Source organism: Candoia aspera, chromosome 12 (assembly GCF_035149785.1).
Source record: "Candoia aspera isolate rCanAsp1 chromosome 12, rCanAsp1.hap2, whole genome shotgun sequence".
NCBI lineage: Eukaryota > Metazoa > Chordata > Lepidosauria > Squamata > Boidae > Candoia > Candoia aspera.
This window is the reverse complement of record NC_086164.1, coordinates 4,904,141-4,921,401: the sequence shown is the minus strand read 5'-3', so window position 1 is coordinate 4,921,401 and position 17,261 is coordinate 4,904,141. Positions and strand designations below refer to the sequence as shown.

The window sequence follows — 17,261 nt, the reverse complement described above, 5'->3', positions numbered from 1 at the left end:
GATCATTCAGGACCGTTACAGGCAACGGCGATGCTCAAAATGGAAGTGTTTGGCCACCTGGTTGAATTTCCCAGAGGATGCAGAGGGAGCCTGCTCTGCTTTTTGGAAAACGCTGTATGATTTCCTTTGATCTCAGCGGAACAGGTTTTAAAGCCTTGTGGGTGGGGGGGAAAATCTTCCAGTGAGGTGCCAAATGGAGATCAGAGGCTTCCTCATTTCCCCATTAGAGAAGAAAGCAAGAGGAAGAAGGGCAGGAATGGGGGCAGAAGGCATGGGCTGGACTGGGGACCCCTCAGTCCCCCTGCTGGCTTCTGATCTGTCCTGATGTGCTTCAGATGGGGGTCTTGTTGGGACAGTACCTGGCACGGTTAGTAGTTCTTGCCACCTCCGTTGACGTAATCTTTTGGAAGAGCTAAGAATTGTGAAGTAGGATGGGACACGTCATGTGTCTGGATAGGGGTATGGATCTTGGGGGGGGGGGAGTCCTCTGTTTTTTAACTGATCTGCATATCTTAAGGTTCATGCATGAGTTTCCATGTTTCTCATCTGAAAATGTCAGGAACCTGCGCTGTCAGTTTTCAACCGTCATGGTCAGAGGGGTGCTGAAAGCTTCAGAAAGGGGATAGAAGGGCCCCCCTCTGAGCTAAGTGCTGTTCTTCCCTATAACATGTAAAAATAGCTTGAATCGTGAAAGGGACCTCAAAGACCATTGAATTTACCCGTTTCCTGATGCAGGAAAGGCACAGCTCTAGAAATCCAGATAGGTGGTCATCCAGACTGATTTGTGTGCTTTTGATTTCTTGGACTACTTAGGAGAAAACAAGAAGATAAGTTTAGCCAGCAACTTCACTTCCATAAGTTTGCGTAAGTGTGTGAGCTGTACCATCAGTTGATTGAAACCATTGCTTTCTAACTGTAGGTTCAGCTGCTGGCGGTTATGGAAGGTGTAAGAACGTTCAAACTCAGAGTTAGGCTATGCTGAGGCTCAGAAGCTGAAAGTATTTGCTTGTTGGGGATGGGAAGAAGTTCAGAGGGGGTGTAAACATCCATATATTGAGCACTGGATGCAAATGGGGGCAACTCTGAATAAAAGGAAGGTAAGCATGTGTATTTATGTGCATCATCTCTTTCACACAGCACACAACTTCCTTTTTGATAATGTATAGCATCCTAGTATAGACCACACAGAAGTTTGCTTAGATATGGATGGTCTTCCTGCGAAGCTCTCAGCCTCAAAGATTTTAAACAAAGTCTCCCACGCTCTTTGAGCTTTTTAATATTTTTCCAGTGTCACTGAATGGAGGAGTGAGTCAGTGCCGTGGAGAGCAGTGGTCATTTTCTAACGGTGGTCCAGTAGGAATATAACCTCTCCTCCTATTCTTAAAATGGGCGAGTCAGTTTCCACCAAGATTTGTGGCGGTTGGAGAGACCTTGCCTTTATTGCGTTTAGTTTTCCAACTTGACTCTAGTGGATGCCATAACAAAGAAAGAATGATGCGGTTAGAACGAATAGGTCTGTCCTCCTGTAATGGTATGAGGGAAAGACCTTGGGAGACTGGGCCCAGAGGCGCTGCCGAGGGGACGGTCAGATAAGAGACAGCATAGCCCGCAGCTGGATAGTGGGCGGGGCAAGAGGCTCTCAAGGGACCCTCCCTCGTTTCTCAGGCTGTAAAGGAAATGGGGGGGGGGGAGAATTATACTTTCAGCCTTGCAAGATTGATGTCAGCCTTACCAGGTAGACCAGTCAGGAACACGACCAGGTGAGCTAATTGTACTTGACTGTAAAGTTACATTAATAGAATCTTGCAAGTCTGAAAGTACTTGCAAGATTCTATTTTCTTGGGAGGATGAAGTTTCTCCCCCATTGCCTTTACAGCAGCCTGCAGCCTCCCTAGTTGTAATGGTATGTGAGAAAGACCTTGGGAGACGGAGAAAAGAGGTGCTGCCTAGAGAATAGTCAGACAAGAGACGGCATAGCCCGCAGCTGCATAAAGGGCAGAGAAAGAGGCTCAGAAGGGACCCCCCCCCCCCCAGGTTCTCAGGCTGTAAAGCAGGCAGCAGGAGATTTGTACTTTCAGACTTGCAAGATTCTGTTAATGCAGCCTTACAATAAAGTGGAAGTAGCTCACCTGTTTGTGTTTCCTGTCTGGTCTACCTGGGAAGGCTGAGCCCACCTCACTTTTATCCCCTTTGTCTTCCTGCTTGGATCAGGAATCCAGAGTTGCGAATGAAACAGTCAATGCCAAGCAAGGAGGGGGCAATTTCTCTGTTCTCTCCCAAGGCATAAGACCCAAAACCTGGTATCATCTTGGCCCTCTTTACAACTAGTGGCCCCCTGAGCTCCTATTTCCCAAAATCTGCCGGGCGGCCCCTCACCACTGGAAGGAAGGAGAGATACGAAAAACGCAATAGGGCCCCTGCGGTCTGCTTAACGTAGTTAAAAAAGAAAGGCTGTACTCCCAAGGCTTCTAGAACCGGACGAAAGTGCAAAAGATTCTGCTCCTTAACTGAGCATGCAACCTGGTCCTGTCCTGCTCATGGCAAGCTTTTCCCCCTCCCAAGTGCCAGTTGTGGCCCCTGGCCATGCCAAAGCTGGCAGCCTCTTCTGTAGACTTCTGTTTTCCAGGCCCAGAAGAAGCGGGGCTCTGACCTCATAAGATGGCGCATGCAAAGATTGGGGCAACAATGCTGCGTTATCCACATGCCCCCAGCTGCGGATTTGCAACCACAGATGGCTTGCCCTTCTGCAAAGAAAACCTGCGAAGGGTAACGCCTGCTGTCTCTTCCTTTGGAGGGGGTAGGGTGAAGAATTGCTCAGGCCCTGGGGTGCCCTGTTTTGCAAAGGGCCCCTGCTGTGGTGGGCAGGGAAGGAACGGCAGTGCGACTCATCCTCCCTGGCAGTGAAGGAATTCCTCCTAAATGCAGAGCTGCAGCGGGATCCTTGGTGCCCTGGAGAAGCTGCTTGGAAAGGGCCACGGCAGGAGGAGAGTATCACGCAGAGAGGCACTGGGCGGCCTCCCTCCTCGGGTGGCTGGCTGGGACTCACCGGAGTCTTTTAGTCTGCCATCTAATGCAACCAAATCTCATGGGATCTGAAATTTATGACACTAAGGTGCACAGGTGTAAATAAGGCACTGGCATTTCTCGAGGCTTTGGATGCACCAGGCCGTACGTATTCCTTTGCCCGCTCTCAGCACACCACAAAGGACTCGTTCTTTCAAGCCACCAAAGTGTTTTTTCTTCTCCAATTAGAGAATGGAGGAGGGGAGGAAATTACTGCTTATGCTGCAGCATGCCGAAATGTGCAGACAAAGCTTCCATTTCTCTGCAAACCGCACCCACTTTCTTGACTGCGCACAGGGCTAAATTTATAATCAATCTCATTTATTGCTACTGACGCAGCAGCTGCTTAATTAATACGAGGGCTAGCCGAGTGTGCGAGCGCTCGCATGGGGCTGCGATTTGCAGAGCATCGGTTCGGCACCCAACTTCCTTCGTCAACATATTAGAAGATAATTAAAATGGCCCTAGGATTGATTAATTGATTATTTATCTATTTGTTTAGCTTTGCACCCCCTGGGCGGCTTGAAATTGGCTTTTGCGGAACAGGGAGGAATTAAAACCGGGGTGGGGGGAGAAACAGTCTCCACCCTCCCAATTGTCCTTGCTTTCAACTCCAAGGTGTAAATCAGTTGTATTTCAAGGAGATGATTTGGACAGAGGCAAATGCAGGGCACACAGGTCATTGCCACTGGAAATCTGCAGAATTTTTATAGGAAAGATCTCCCAATTCTACCCGAAAGGAGCTGCAGGTTCAGTCCACAGACTTTTCCCATTCCTCGTCATGTGTGTTTTTATAGTGTGGAAGCCCTTCCAAAAATGACTGGAGAAAGGGGAGACCCCACTGGGATGGAAAATAGCCCCAAGAGAATTCTGGTGGCTGTTTGGTCCCTAAAGCTGCTTTGAAGTTGGGGAAGGGGCTGTCTGGAAAACGTTAACGTTCTTCTATTTGGAAGTGGGTAGCATTATGAGCTGTAAGGCTCAAGAAGCAGCAGCTTAAATAGATGAACCAAAAAATCTGCAGGACCATCCATCATCTGTTGGAGTTTAGCAGTGTTTAAATTCTGCATCCAGGTGGTTGGAACAGAGATGGAAGAAACCAAATTCTGTGCACGTTACTGTGCCCTAAGAAATGTGCATGTTCCTTTTCACCTTTTGGCTCATTATGGGAAAGGAGAACAGCCCTACATCTTCACTCTCCAAAGCCTGACATCCTATTTAGCTTTTGCTCAGAGTTTGTTTGGGACACTTCTGTAAACACACCCTTCGCCTTTACCAATGTCTCCTTGGCACCAGGAGAACTAGAATTTTGGAGGGTGTGTTTTTAAAGGAAGCTGTGCGTGTTACGATGCATCCTGCACTTTTGGGGGAAGAGGAGAAGGTCCCTGGAACCATACACCTGAGAATGAAAAGCAAGTTTGTAAGATTAGATGAGGAGGGTGTCTTTTGCTTGCTTTCTTTGTTACTAGAGTGTCAGCCTTCCCAGGTAGACAAGACAGGAGACACAACCAGATAAGCTAATTCTACTTTATTGTAAAGCTGCATTAACAGAATCTTGCAAGTCTGAAAGTATAACTCTCCCCCCCCCTCATTTCCTTTACAGCCTGAGAAACTAGGGAGGGTCCCTTCTGAGCCTCTTGCCCTGCCCACTATCCAGCTGCGGGCTCTGCCCTCTTTTATCAGATCGTTCCCTAGGGAGCATCTCTGGGCCCAGTCTCCCAAGGTCATTCCCACATATCATTACATTGGGTGATCATGTTGGTCTCCCAAGCAGCTGATGTCTGAGGAGTAAGTCTGCATCTACTAAATCCTCTGCAGCAAACACCAGACCCTTTTGATATCTCTCTACTCTCCTATGCTATGGCTGATTGAGAAAACTTGCCCGTTGCTTTTCCAGAATGAGAGCGTGACAGGAACCTTACAGCTGTGGCTCCTATCTATAAAACAGGGTTAATAATCCTGGATTGTAATACTGTAAACTGGAGAAGATCCATAACTTGTTTCAGACTTTTAGGGCAGCACTTAATAGATGTTGCACTTTCTCTGTTAGTCCATTGGTTACTGATTGCTTGTTGTTATTCTTCTGTATAGGAGATGGTGACACGGATTACAATAATGGTAAGTGAGCCTGGTTGTGGGAATCTCAGCTTCTTTTCAAACAGTGGATGGGGCAGAGCTTGAAAGGGGGTGAGGATTTCCCTTCTCCCCCTGGCCTTTTAAGATATCCCCTTGAAACCCTCTTCTCTATCTTTCCTGGGCACCAAGCTGTAGAGGAGTGCTAGATGGCTCTTCACAGAGTCTGACCCAAGAGAATTCTGGTGGCTGTTTGGTCCCTAAAGTGGGGAGGAGGTTGGGGGTTAGGCTGGGGGCTGTGTTGAAGCCCAGGGACCACTGTTTGCTCACCCTTGTTTTTTAAACTAAAGAGAACTATAGATTCCCTTCTCGGCGTCTTCCTGGAACTCTTCCGCCATTCTTGCAGTGCTGCTAAGAATTGCATGACCCAAATTGGCTTGGTCCACTTTTTGATGGGCTCCATACTCCAAGGAGCATTTGCTGGTTTTCTTACAAATGGAGGAAGGCAAATGCAGCAACACAATCACCCTTTCAAATGAAACTGTAAACTATGATTTGCCCAAAGTTGAACAAAAAGAACAAGCCTTCAAGGGCCAGGTTTGTCCTTGTCAAGCCAAATCATGGTTTGACAACAGGCATGAAGCAGACCTCTGAGATGCTTGTATAAAGCAACAGAGTAATCTGGCTTGCATCATCCTAACCGGTGTCTCTGGAGCAGCGTTTCTCAACTTTGACAACTTTAAGATGTGTGGACTTCAACTCCCAGAATTCCCCAGCCAGCCATGTTGGCTGGGGAATTCTGGGAGTTGCAGTCCACACATCTTAAAGTTGCCAAAGCTAAGAAAGACTGCTCTAGAAACATCGGAATGACCTCTCCCGTTATTCCTAGCCGTTGGTCCTACAGGCTGGAAATCTGGGGAATTCCTGCAAATACGCCCATATGTGTCAGGCTGGGGAGGGGGGAGGCTGTAGGAGTGGGTCCATTCACCTGATGCAGCAACACAGGATCCAAAGTAATGGCATGGTAGAGCAGGAGTGTGTCATTTGGCAGGAGTGGAGAAATTAGTAGGGACCTTTAATAAACTTCTAGGATGCCATTCCTCAGGGCCACAACTGGGGGGGGCAAGCGGGGCATGTGCCCCGGGCGCCATGCTGGGGGTGCCAAAATGAGCACTGGGGGGGTGCCAAAATGGGCGCGGAATCCATGTTTGCCCTGGGTTACACAGACCCTAGTTGCTGCCCTGCCGTTCCTTATCAGTAATGTTCTCCTCTTGTCCTCCTCTTCTGCAGGTGCCCTGGTGGAGACTGGGACAATTGCTGGTATTGTTAGTGGCCTGGCCATGGCCTTGATTGGTGCTGTCAGCAGCTATATCTCCTACCAGCAAAAGAAATTCTGCTTCAGCATACAACGTAAGTGTCTCTAATTCCCCCTGCCTCTGACAACCAGATGCAGGAGATCTGATTGCTAGTGGGAAGAAGGTTCATCAAAGTCCAGTCACCTTACCCATGGTGGGACCCACATTCTTTTCCCAAACCAGGCCTGCAATGAAGGAATGAGACAAGTGATGGGATCTTCTTCACTTGGGTCCTGTCCAGATGATCCCTGACCATTGTTAAATTCTGGCCCCTGTATATTTTAGAAAGAGAAGTCCTTTAAGCTGCAGAAGATCAAGAGGGATGTTAGAACAGAGTCTAGATACCCATCTATCACCTGTCAACACTTCAGAGCAGTGTTTCTCAACCTTGGCCACTTGAAGACATGTGGACTTCAACTCCAGCAGGCTGGCTGGAGAATTCTGGGAGTTGAAGTTCACACATCTTCAAGTGGCCAAGGTTGAGAAAAACTGCTTTAGAGGAAGCTGCTGAAGTGGAAAGGGAGGAGAGAATGGTGGTGAACCTGGGAGGCCTAGTGCAAAAGGAGGCTGGTTTCAGTTGGGAGTGGACCCAAGAAGAAATCCGAGTGCTTGCTTTTTTGAGAAAGCCAATTGGTTCATTCTAGGAGTGCCTGTCTCTTGTGGGGAAGCTGAAAAAAAAGACCCACGGCTACCGTTTCCTGTAGTGGTTGTGAAACTGTGTGGCACCTACAGGGAGGTTGAGGCTTCTTGACATAAAATTACTTGTTAATACATCAACTGACCCCCCGGAACTCTTCAGGAAAGGCAGCAAGGATAGGCTTCCTAACCAATTAGCCTCTTGGTTCTGTTTCATGGCATGCAGGAGCTGCTTGAGATGAGCATTCTGCCTTCTTGGCTGCAGTGAGTTCCCAGCCTGGCTGGCCCTGAAGGAAGCAACTTTATTTGCAGACCATTGAATTCCTTAAGGGCCCAGAAGAGGTCCTCCTTCCGTTGCCTTCCAGGTTTGCAAAGCTGGAAGGGGCCTGGTGAGGACCTGGATGGGGATGAGAACCCTCGGCTGGCAGCGTTCATTCCATGCAGTAGCTTGATGTGTGGTCCAGCCAAAGTTGGGGAATATTTGATCTCCTGAGATGACTTTCTCCCCTTGGGGAGGAACAGGGCAATCTACCAGGGCATAAAAGCGAGAACCAGTAGTTTGGGAAGGATCCAACCTTTTGTAGATAACTTCTTTTGGTGGTAGCAGGAAGAGGAACACTGTTTCTTTTTCTTGCGCTGCTGTTTTCAGCGAAGCATCACAATGGGAGTGAACATGAGTCAATTGAGTCAGCAGAATAAGTCCAGAGGAGTGTGATGGATTCCTTTCTCCATTCATTTATCTAACCCCTGCTGCGTTGTTTCAGTTCAGTTGTCAGTAGCCATGTTGGGGAGAGAACAAGCATTCTTACTCCTTGCAAAACTGGAAGGGTTTTTATCAATCGAAAGACACAGAACTGAAAGGAAAAAATATAAACCAGTAATCAAAACAACCGGAAAGGAAATTAAACATGGGGGGGGGGTACATTTGTACATGTGTGTGTGTGTCTGGGTGTGTGCGCATGTACAAATACGTGATCTTCAGAAGAAACATCCTTGGGTCTAGAAAAGCATTTGATAAAGGCAGCACACAATGCCCTGAAAAGGCGACAGGAAATTAAAGTTAATTATAACGGAGGATTAATTTCAGCCATCAGACGTGGCATGCTGGGATAATGTCAGACTTTGGATGCATTGTAATGCACAGCAGCTCCTGAAGGGACTTTTTATGGAAATGGCATAAAACAGCATCTCAGCTAGACTTACACATAGCTTTTCTGCCACCCCTTTTTGGCCTGGTTTAATGGTAGAAGCAAGTGACTCATTATCCTGTCTTCAGATTTCAGCTCCCAAGGGTGGGCCAACCCTGATCTACCTTGCTGGATCTGTTTAAATTGGAAAAGCAGGAATTAAAATATTGTAAAGGAAGAAAGAGGGATGAAGCTTGTGCTAGAAATTGTTTAGGTAAGGCTGGGGCAAGGCTGAGCATCAACTCCCGTTGTCCATGCTGGATGTGATGGTTCATCAACATCTGGAAGTCCATGGATTCACCTGTTTCAGAGTTAAAGTTGGAGGTTTAAAACACAAATAATGTCAGGGAAGGAGGGCTAAACTTTAGGAGGGCTGTAGAATTAAAATGCTGTTTGCCTTTTAAAATCCCAACTCTATCCAGTTTGCCCTTTGGTCAGATGGAACAAAGGTGTGATCTTTCTTTCTTCAGCTGTTAGATGCTGCAGCCACTGGTTTTATGGCTTTGCCCATTTAACTTTTTTTTAACAAATCATTTAGGATGCAGTTATTGCAACGATACCCACAGACCTTTATTGAAATGTGGCAGGCATTTCATTATATTAATTACATCCCCTTGTCACCCATTTGAGCGCCATTTGGGTTAACGACCTGCCACGGATTTCATCTATCCCGGATTCCCTTAAAAAAAATATGGAGGTTTTGCATCACTTGCCCTAAATATCTGATATGTGAAAATGGGTGCTGTTAAAGGGAAGTTGTGCCTGTTTAGTGAATTGGCTGCTGGAATTGGAACAAGGATGCTAGACATCAGAACTTTGCTTGAGCACAGGATTCACTGTGTAAGTCGCAATCGGCCAATCTAAAACAGTGCTTTTCAAACTTGGCAACTTTTAAGATGTGTGCACTTCAACTCCCGGAATTCCCCAGCCAGCAATGAATTCTGGGAGTTGAAGTCCACCCATCTTAAAGTTGCCAAGGTTGAAAAACACTGATCTAAAAGGATGAATGAGCTTACAAGTAGATATTTAATCATGTAAATTGGGGGGAAAGCCTACTTCAGAATTGTCCTTGTGCTATCTTTGCTGTGTGTCTCGGGACAGCACTTGTTACAACGGTCCTCTGGCTGCCTGCCCAACTTCAGTCGTCCCCCAGCATCTTTGCAAGTTTTAATTTTGGGTGTCCAATCTCTTCCACTCTTTGCTGTTTTTAGAGGGTCTGAATGCGGAGTACGTCAAAGGAGAAAACATGGAAGCGGTGGTGACTGAAGAGCCACAAGGTGAGAGAGCGTGTGTCCATAAGGGCAAACTGTTTCACACAGGGACAAACTCTGTCACAGCTTTGGGGTGACAGCCCAGAAGGGGCCAGTTTTTGAATGACTGCAGAACTCTAGCATGTATGTACAGCAGTAGCTATGAGCATCCTCTTCATTTCCAAATATATCCCTGGCCCTCACTTAGACGTCCTAGGGCTTCTCAGAAAGTTTTGAAAAGTGCTTCATTGGAAGCAAGGTCCCAGTGGGTTTTTATGCCTTCCTCTTGATTTCCCAGGGTGTCCAGCCTCTCTCCCCCACCACACACACATTGCCTATCCTTGCTACAGACTGCGTAAAATCACAGAATTGGAAGGGACCATTCTGTCCAGCTGGAATCCAAACATCTGAGACGTAGGTGGCCTCCAGGTGAATTATATTACCCACCTGTCACAAAAACAGTCCCAAGGTTCATCTAAATCTAAATTTTCCATGGTGGAAAATAGGAGAAATGAGACTGGGTTGGGAGCTGCTGTGTGGCCCTGTAAATAATTCAAACAATCCTGTGAATGTTATGAATAAAGGAAGAATGTAGGACTCCTTTGGTGATCTAGGAGTGTTCGTTTCAGGAACATCAGTGGTACAAAAATAGAAGTACTTGTTTCCTGGTGATGTGCATCTCAGACTTGTAGGGTTGGAAGAGAGCTTAGAAGTCTTCTCTTGCAACCCCTCTGTCCAGGGCTTGAATCTTCAGACCACCATAAACAAATGATGGTCAAAGCTTTGCTTGAAGACCCCCAGTGGTGGAGCCCCCACGACTCCAGGAGACAGGCTAATAGCATTCACACGTTCCCAGTGGGTTTTTATGTTTAATAACTCTCATGGTCAGGAAATTCCTCTTTATTTCAAGTTTGGATCTCCCATGATAGAACTTCCGCCTGTTGGTTTTTGAAGCAAATTGCTTGTTGAGTCCATCTGGAAGTGAGTTAATATAACATGGCAAGCCATTCTTCTAGTACAGATGTGGGTAACCTGGGGCTTGCTAGATGCTTTGGACTTCAGTACCCATTGACACTCAATAGCGGGGCAAGCGATTGTGGGCATCGTTGGCTAAAACATCTGGAGGGAACTAGGTTATCTGCCCCTGTTCCAACATCTCACAACTACCCACTCCAAGGGAAAATGCTTTTATTGTACGAGTCATCCAGCCAGTCAATTCTACAAATGCTTCCTACCGGATTGAGATAGTAATAGCAATAGCACAAGCTGGTATATCCACAGTGGTGTTTATGCTGGCTGGGGAATTCTGGGAGTTGAAGTCCCCGCATCTTAAAGTTGCTAAGATTGAGAAACACGGATCAACAGCATCCATCAGGACAACTGAAACACGGAGAAGGTGGGCTTCTCCAACTGAAAAACAACTGAAACTGTAGGTGGGCTTCTATAGCTGCTGGCAAGCTGGTATGTTTCCTATTTTCTTACAACAGCAGGCTCAACTTTCTCCCTCTTTCTTCCTCAGTGAAATACTCCGTCCTAGAACCACAGACAGCAGAAGCTCCGCCGCCGCAAGAAAACGCAAAAGTCTGAATCTCGGATGTCTGGCTTAAAAAGAAGCAATTGTTGGCAAAAAAAAAAAAAAAAGACACATCACCCACATACACGCACACAAACACGCACGCACACACACACACACACAAAACACCCCTCTCACATATTTGTAATTTAGCTTTTACGAACGTTTAATTTGGATCCAAAGCTATTTAATGTGCATTCCCCTGACTAGGGCAGGCTTATTATTATTATTATTATTGTGGTAGGCTGTAGACTGGTTGGAAAATGTTATTTCGGGTTTGAGTTTGTCGTGAAGAGTCGTGGGTTTACATTGCCGTGGGTCACGTAGGAGCATTGGTCCGGTTGAATGCTAAACGCAACGGTCCTTCCAAGTGGTGTTCCGTAGTAGTGATAGAGACATTCATGAATGACATTTTGGTGGGGCAGGGTGGCGGGGAGAGAGACGGCGGTCAAGGCGGCAGTTGACAGGCGTGCTGAGACCAACTGAAGTGCCCGTAAATGACCGATCCAAAGTAGACCATGTGGAAATGGGGGGACCAGCCCTTTCTGAAAAGGGTTTCAGCCAAATCTCAGCTGCTGGTGGGACTTCCACTGAGAGCGGCCTTTCTTGAGGGCCTGGTGACCTCTTTGCAGTAGCTACACCTCGACCGGTGCGACAGCTGTTAATTGGCCAGGCCAAGAAGAGGCTGTTGCCCCATAGGGCTGGGCTTTATTTCAGCTACGAACTGTCTTTCGGTTCTAGTTTTTTCGAGGAAGACCAGGGACCTGTTTGAAAGTAGAACCTGGACCTCACCTGCTATGCTGCTGTGCTGACCACTGAGAAGGGTTTTTTCCTGTTCACCTCCATACATTTGGACAGAATGCATGGGCTGCAGGCTTCCTAGCTGTTTGCTCCAGCTTTGCAGAGGGCTCCAGGACCTGGATTTTAAGGACTGCAGGAACAGCTCAAGGGGGTGTGCTGTGTGCAAAAGGGTTCCCGCTGGGGGGGGGGGGTGATTCATTTGCACACCTCCCACCAATCTTGCCCCCTGCACTCCAGATAAAAAGGAAGGCATCCAGATGAGTATAGAATTAACGGGCTAAAAACCAGCAAAGGGATGAGGTTTTGGTTCAGGGAACACAAGGGATGAAATATAATGGACAGTATTGATTATTATGAAATGTTACACCTTCAGGTTTTCAAGGCCCGGTTTCTCCAACGTTCTCCAGCAGGCAGCATTTCTGTGTCAGTATTTTATGGCCCATCACCGCCTCCTGCTAATTCATACTTGGGGCCTGGTGTTCCCCAAGGTCTCGATCCGAGCTCAACCAGTTTGTGGACAACCATGTTTATTCTGCAGCCCAGCGTTTGAAGGCCCTTGTCAAGGAGAGAAGAATATGCAGCCTGCTTAAATGTTATTTAGATGACGGGCCTTTGAGCTGTTTCCCTGGATGGAACTGGACTTAACAACCCCCTTCCATACATGGGAGTGATTCTCCTGTCAGGTGGAAGCCACCCTTCCCTTGGTGTCCCTTGGTATCTTGGCCCAGCAGAAAGCCTCAGCTGTTCCTCCTGGGGAGGCCCTGAGAAGGAAGACCATTTGCAGGGTTTCCTCTGGAGCTGGGCTGCAGGCACAGATGGGTTGTCCTCGGTGGGAATTCTCTTGTCGGCCCAACTCTCGGGATTTTCCCCACTTCCAACAGCTGGTAAGGTACAAGGGAGCTTTGCCATCTGTGGGGAGGGGAGGCAATCCCTTGGGGCAGGACGATACGGCAATTGCGTCCATTCCTCCACCCTGTTCATCTCATACAGCAGCTTGGCTGTTCTTCCCATCGTGCCTATGCAGTTGACAAGAAACCACCAGGGAAGACTAAGGATAGTGCTGGGATACCTGCTAGCTGATGTCCTTCATGCTCTCCCTTTTGGTTGGTTCATAGATGGGAAGGTGAGGACCACATGGCCTGCACAGCGGTGTAAAAATGCTTCTGGTAGAAGGCCAGGATATTCACAGAAGGAGGCCACGCGGCTGCCCGTTTTCACTCTTTCCCCCAAGCAAAACTTGGTCCCTGGTATTTCTTAAATTTAGCTGGATCCCAGTTATTTTTATCTTGCAACAGGGGCAGCAGAGGACATTAAACAAAGGGGCTTTCTAGCCCTGTTTTTGGGAAAAGTTCTGCTACTACTACTACAGGTGTTAGCTCAGAGGAACAGCAGCCAGCCCTGTGTTGTGGAGCTGAGCAAGAAACAAGCTTAAAGGTTGGCCCACGTTGGTCACTCTTAACCTAAAGCCTGTTAGCCGTGCATTTCACCATTGTAGCAAGGTATACATTTTCACATGCAAGGTTAGAGTATTTTTTTTTCCTCTTTAGTGCATGTATCGGTCCATATTATGTATTACACGGTGTTGGGGGAAAAATGCAGGTGAAATGCCTAATTCAGATTTCATTCACCAACTGATCCGGTGTGATATTTGTAGGGGATTTTTCTGGTAGGTTTTGGCATGGGAATTTGGAAGCATCGGAGCTGGGCGGGGGCAGTCTGCACGTCTGGTCAAAAATGTCCAGGTGGCGGCCACAATACTCAAGAATGAGCAGAGCTTCAAGCGTGCTGACATGGCCGCCATGTTTACTTTTTTTGACCACATCCTGTGGACCCACCAGGTCAAAGCCCTCATTCAAGTGAGGGAGATTGGCATGTGGAACTTTCTGTTTGGAGATGCTGCTGTGCATCATGGAAGTGTCTTGAGTAAATCTCCTAATGTAAGGGGTGCTACCAGCTGTATCCATAGGGGCTTAAGGAAATCGCTTGAAATTTTGCCCTGAGACCCCCATCTTTATCCATGATGGAGGTAAGTCCCACTGATTTCAGTGGAAGGCCAACAGGAGGCAGTTAAAAATGCTAGCCCAGAAGTCTGTTGTCAACTGTGGGAATTCCTTCTGCTCTGTTCTGGCTTGGTAATTTGCAGTTCATAAGCATTATAAGACCTTTAAAGGAATAATGTATATTGTGGATGTACTAAATTCTCATATTGCTTTATTCCTCTCCCCAATGTTCTAATTCCATTGTTGGCTTGAGACTTAAACCAGGACTTGGGGGCCAAGGGGGGGGGGGAATCAAAGGAGGATTGCAGCTTGCTTAAGGAAGTCACTGAAATGACTTCTTCTTGGTGGGACTCTGCTATGAAGGACTCACAGTTTGATTAAGAACTAGTTAGGAAAGTGGTTTTGAAGGTTCCTCACATTTGAGGTGGCTCTAGATACTGGAGAGCAAGGTCTTGACTTGTGTTTCTGTTTTCTAAATTCAGTAGAGCAGAGTGTTCAGGTGAGCTAAACCACACAGATGAATCTACATAACTGCTTATTCCCAACTACTTTTTAAGCTCTCTCTTGACAAAGGTAGTCAAGTACATCAAACATTAGACTAGGGTACAGTGGTGCATCTTTCAATAAATGGTGGGCAAATGGTGAGTCTACTTGGACTAGAAATCATTTTCTCACATAGATGAAGTTTCTTTCTTCCTTCCTTTGGCCAATTATGGGGAAATGTTACTGTAGATGTAAATTGTCTGTTTTGTTGTCTTTCTATTACTGTCCTGCCACTGATCTGCATCTTGAAATGCTGTGTATTGGGGGAGTTTAAATAACCCGCTACCCACCTAGATGTTTGAAAGACGTATGTATTTCAGATTCCATGAACAAAACCCCCCAAGCGTTACATTAAGAAAAGCGACCAGGCTTTCAAGATGTGGCAGTGGATGAACCTCAGAGGTACTTCCTTTCCCCAAAGTCTTTTTATATGAATTTGGTAAATGGTTATGCCTTAATGTAAATTTTAGATAGTCCAGCAAAAGGGAGGTACTTGTTAAGTACGACTCAACGTCAGGTGCAAAGAGCAACGGTGACTGTTATGGCCTCCCCAGACCATGAAGAACAGCGTGGTCTTCCCCAAAAGACAGAGACTTTAAGTTCTTACGCCCTGGTTCTTTATCCGAGCAACTGATGGCCCAGGCAAAGGTCTAGCCTCCGTGGGGTCCGCGTCGCCATGCTGCCAAGCCGGCAGTGGTTCTATGGGCAAAGGCCAATCCTGTTGCCTTTCAGCCCTCCAGAAATCCTACTGTGGAGCAGAAGAACTCTGCTGCCGTGAAAATACGCAAGATTAGAATACATAAAAACTCCATGTCGAGGACAGCGCAATTCAGCCTGAGATTCCGGGCAGACAGGCGGTTTCGTTGACTTGCCTGGGCCATCCTTGGAAAGTAGAGAGATGCCAGGGGTTGACATCGGGGGTCTTTTGCATGCAAAGCATGTGCTCCCTCACTGAACTATGATCTCTCCCCGTTGGGGAATTCTGTCCATTGTCTGTATATTCAACCAACAGTATGTTTGGCTTTTTCCTGGCTAACTTCTCTGTAGCAGTGCCAGCTGTGTTGTACAACACCTCTTGGGGGGGTCCATTTCCGTTTTTCTACTCTGCTTTTTTATATTCGTAATTAAAACGATCTGTGAGCTGAAACGCCACATCTGTAAGCATAGCCAGATGTTCAGAGCAGGACAAATCACATGCATTAAAAGTCTTCCATCAGGCCAAAGATGTATGTGTGTGTGTGTATATATATATATATATATATATATATATATATACCACATATTGTGCCCTGAATTTATATGCAACATGTGTTCTTGGAAGTTAAAAGGAGACATCTAATTAGAGAAAAAGAAAGGGGTTTCCTGTTATGAGAAGGCTAGGAGGAACTTAAGCCACTTCTGCTTTTTAAAGAACTGGCTTTGATTTTACCTTTCTCTCCTTCTCAGCTTGCATTTTCGTTTGGCGAACATTTACCAGCATCAGTTGTCACCTTCTCATGCGACTGGCAGCAAATGGTTTTCTCATTGTCCAAAGCTCTGCTGTTGTATGAATTAGCGTTCATCCGAAGGGCAGAACTTAATAGCAGAAAAGGGAGCTAAAGCAAAAAAAAAAAAAAAGACAAAAATGGGAAGCAAAAGGAATATAAGAGACCAGAGACAACCAAGTAAGAGAGGAGATGGTGTCCAAAGAAGCGAAGCTTTTGTTTAAGCAATACATACATACCGTTGGCTAATACAGAAATGATCTATCCAAGTTGACAATTGCGTATTACCAAAAAAAAAAAAAGGCAGACTCATTTTGCTAAAGTGCATATAAGAATTATGGGGGATGGCTATCCAAACTTGAATGCTGAAGTACAAACTGGAAAAACAATAAATGAAAAAAATGACTCGTACAACAAAACGGTGTGCTTGTGTCCCCTCTGGGTGCATTTCCCCCATGTGCAGCCGACTTTCTCGTGTAAACAAGGATCTCTTCTTGCACCCGTAAGGGATGTTCCTTTTACTGCAAAACCCTACTTCCATGTGGGAGGGAACCACTGTAATAGAGGCAGGGGAAAACTCGATGGGGCGACTGTCTTTGCATGCCGTTGCAGCAACAACTGTTGGCCAACCTCTCTTTCGGCCTCTAAAAGCAAAGTTGCAAGGGGGGCACCTGTAACAGTTTTGACGCATCGTCTTTGATCACCAGACCTCTGCATTGAATCAGAAATTACGTTGATGGGCTTCCCATATGAATAAGGCAGGTGAGCGTGTTGGGGGAATCTTCAGTCCAATGCTTAGACCACCGCGTGGTCCCCAATATTGAAAGCGAGGAGGAGACACTGGCCACTTGGAGCAGCATCTCCATCAACCCACTGCCCCCCTTTCAAGCCTTACTGCTGGGAGGGAGGTGGGTCTGCTGTCTTCTCCTTCCCCATCAGGACTGGCATGAAAGAGGGGTCAAAGAGAGTCAAGATCCCTTCCTGGCAAGGGTAAGAAACCTTTTGTGCCAGTTAAAGGGGAGGTGGGTGGGATTTCACGGTGTAAATTCGCAAAGTGGGTGAGGATAGATTTCCCCATTTGGGGAGGGGGAATGGGAGGGGGTTCCCTTTGCTCATTCAGACTGACAGAAACCAGACAGACTTTTCGTAAGTGCGCCTCCAAATTTCAGCCGTGTGGCCAGAAAGGTGTTCAGTTTGGGATCATGGGTGGCCAGCGTAAACCGTTAAGTTTTCTAGCAGTTCCAACCAGCCTTCTTGGCTAATGGAGCCCAGATTGGGGACACTACCACCACCGATACC

General features: G+C 46.8%; 1 protein-coding gene across 1 annotated transcript in view; it reads left to right on the top strand.

Moving 5' to 3' along the window:
* The window catches only part of CD99L2 (CD99 molecule like 2), a 44,668-nt gene extending 28,565 nt beyond the window's left edge, over nt 1–16,103 (top strand). The window contains exons 8-11 of the mRNA XM_063313713.1: nt 5,152–5,178; nt 6,424–6,543; nt 9,523–9,588; nt 11,081–16,103. Coding sequence (XP_063169783.1) covers nt 5,152–5,178; nt 6,424–6,543; nt 9,523–9,588; nt 11,081–11,148 — 281 coding nt within the window. The 3' untranslated portion in view covers nt 11,149–16,103. The remainder of the gene's footprint in view (nt 1–5,151; nt 5,179–6,423; nt 6,544–9,522; nt 9,589–11,080) is intronic.
* Nucleotides 16,104–17,261: the final 1,158 nt, after the last annotated feature.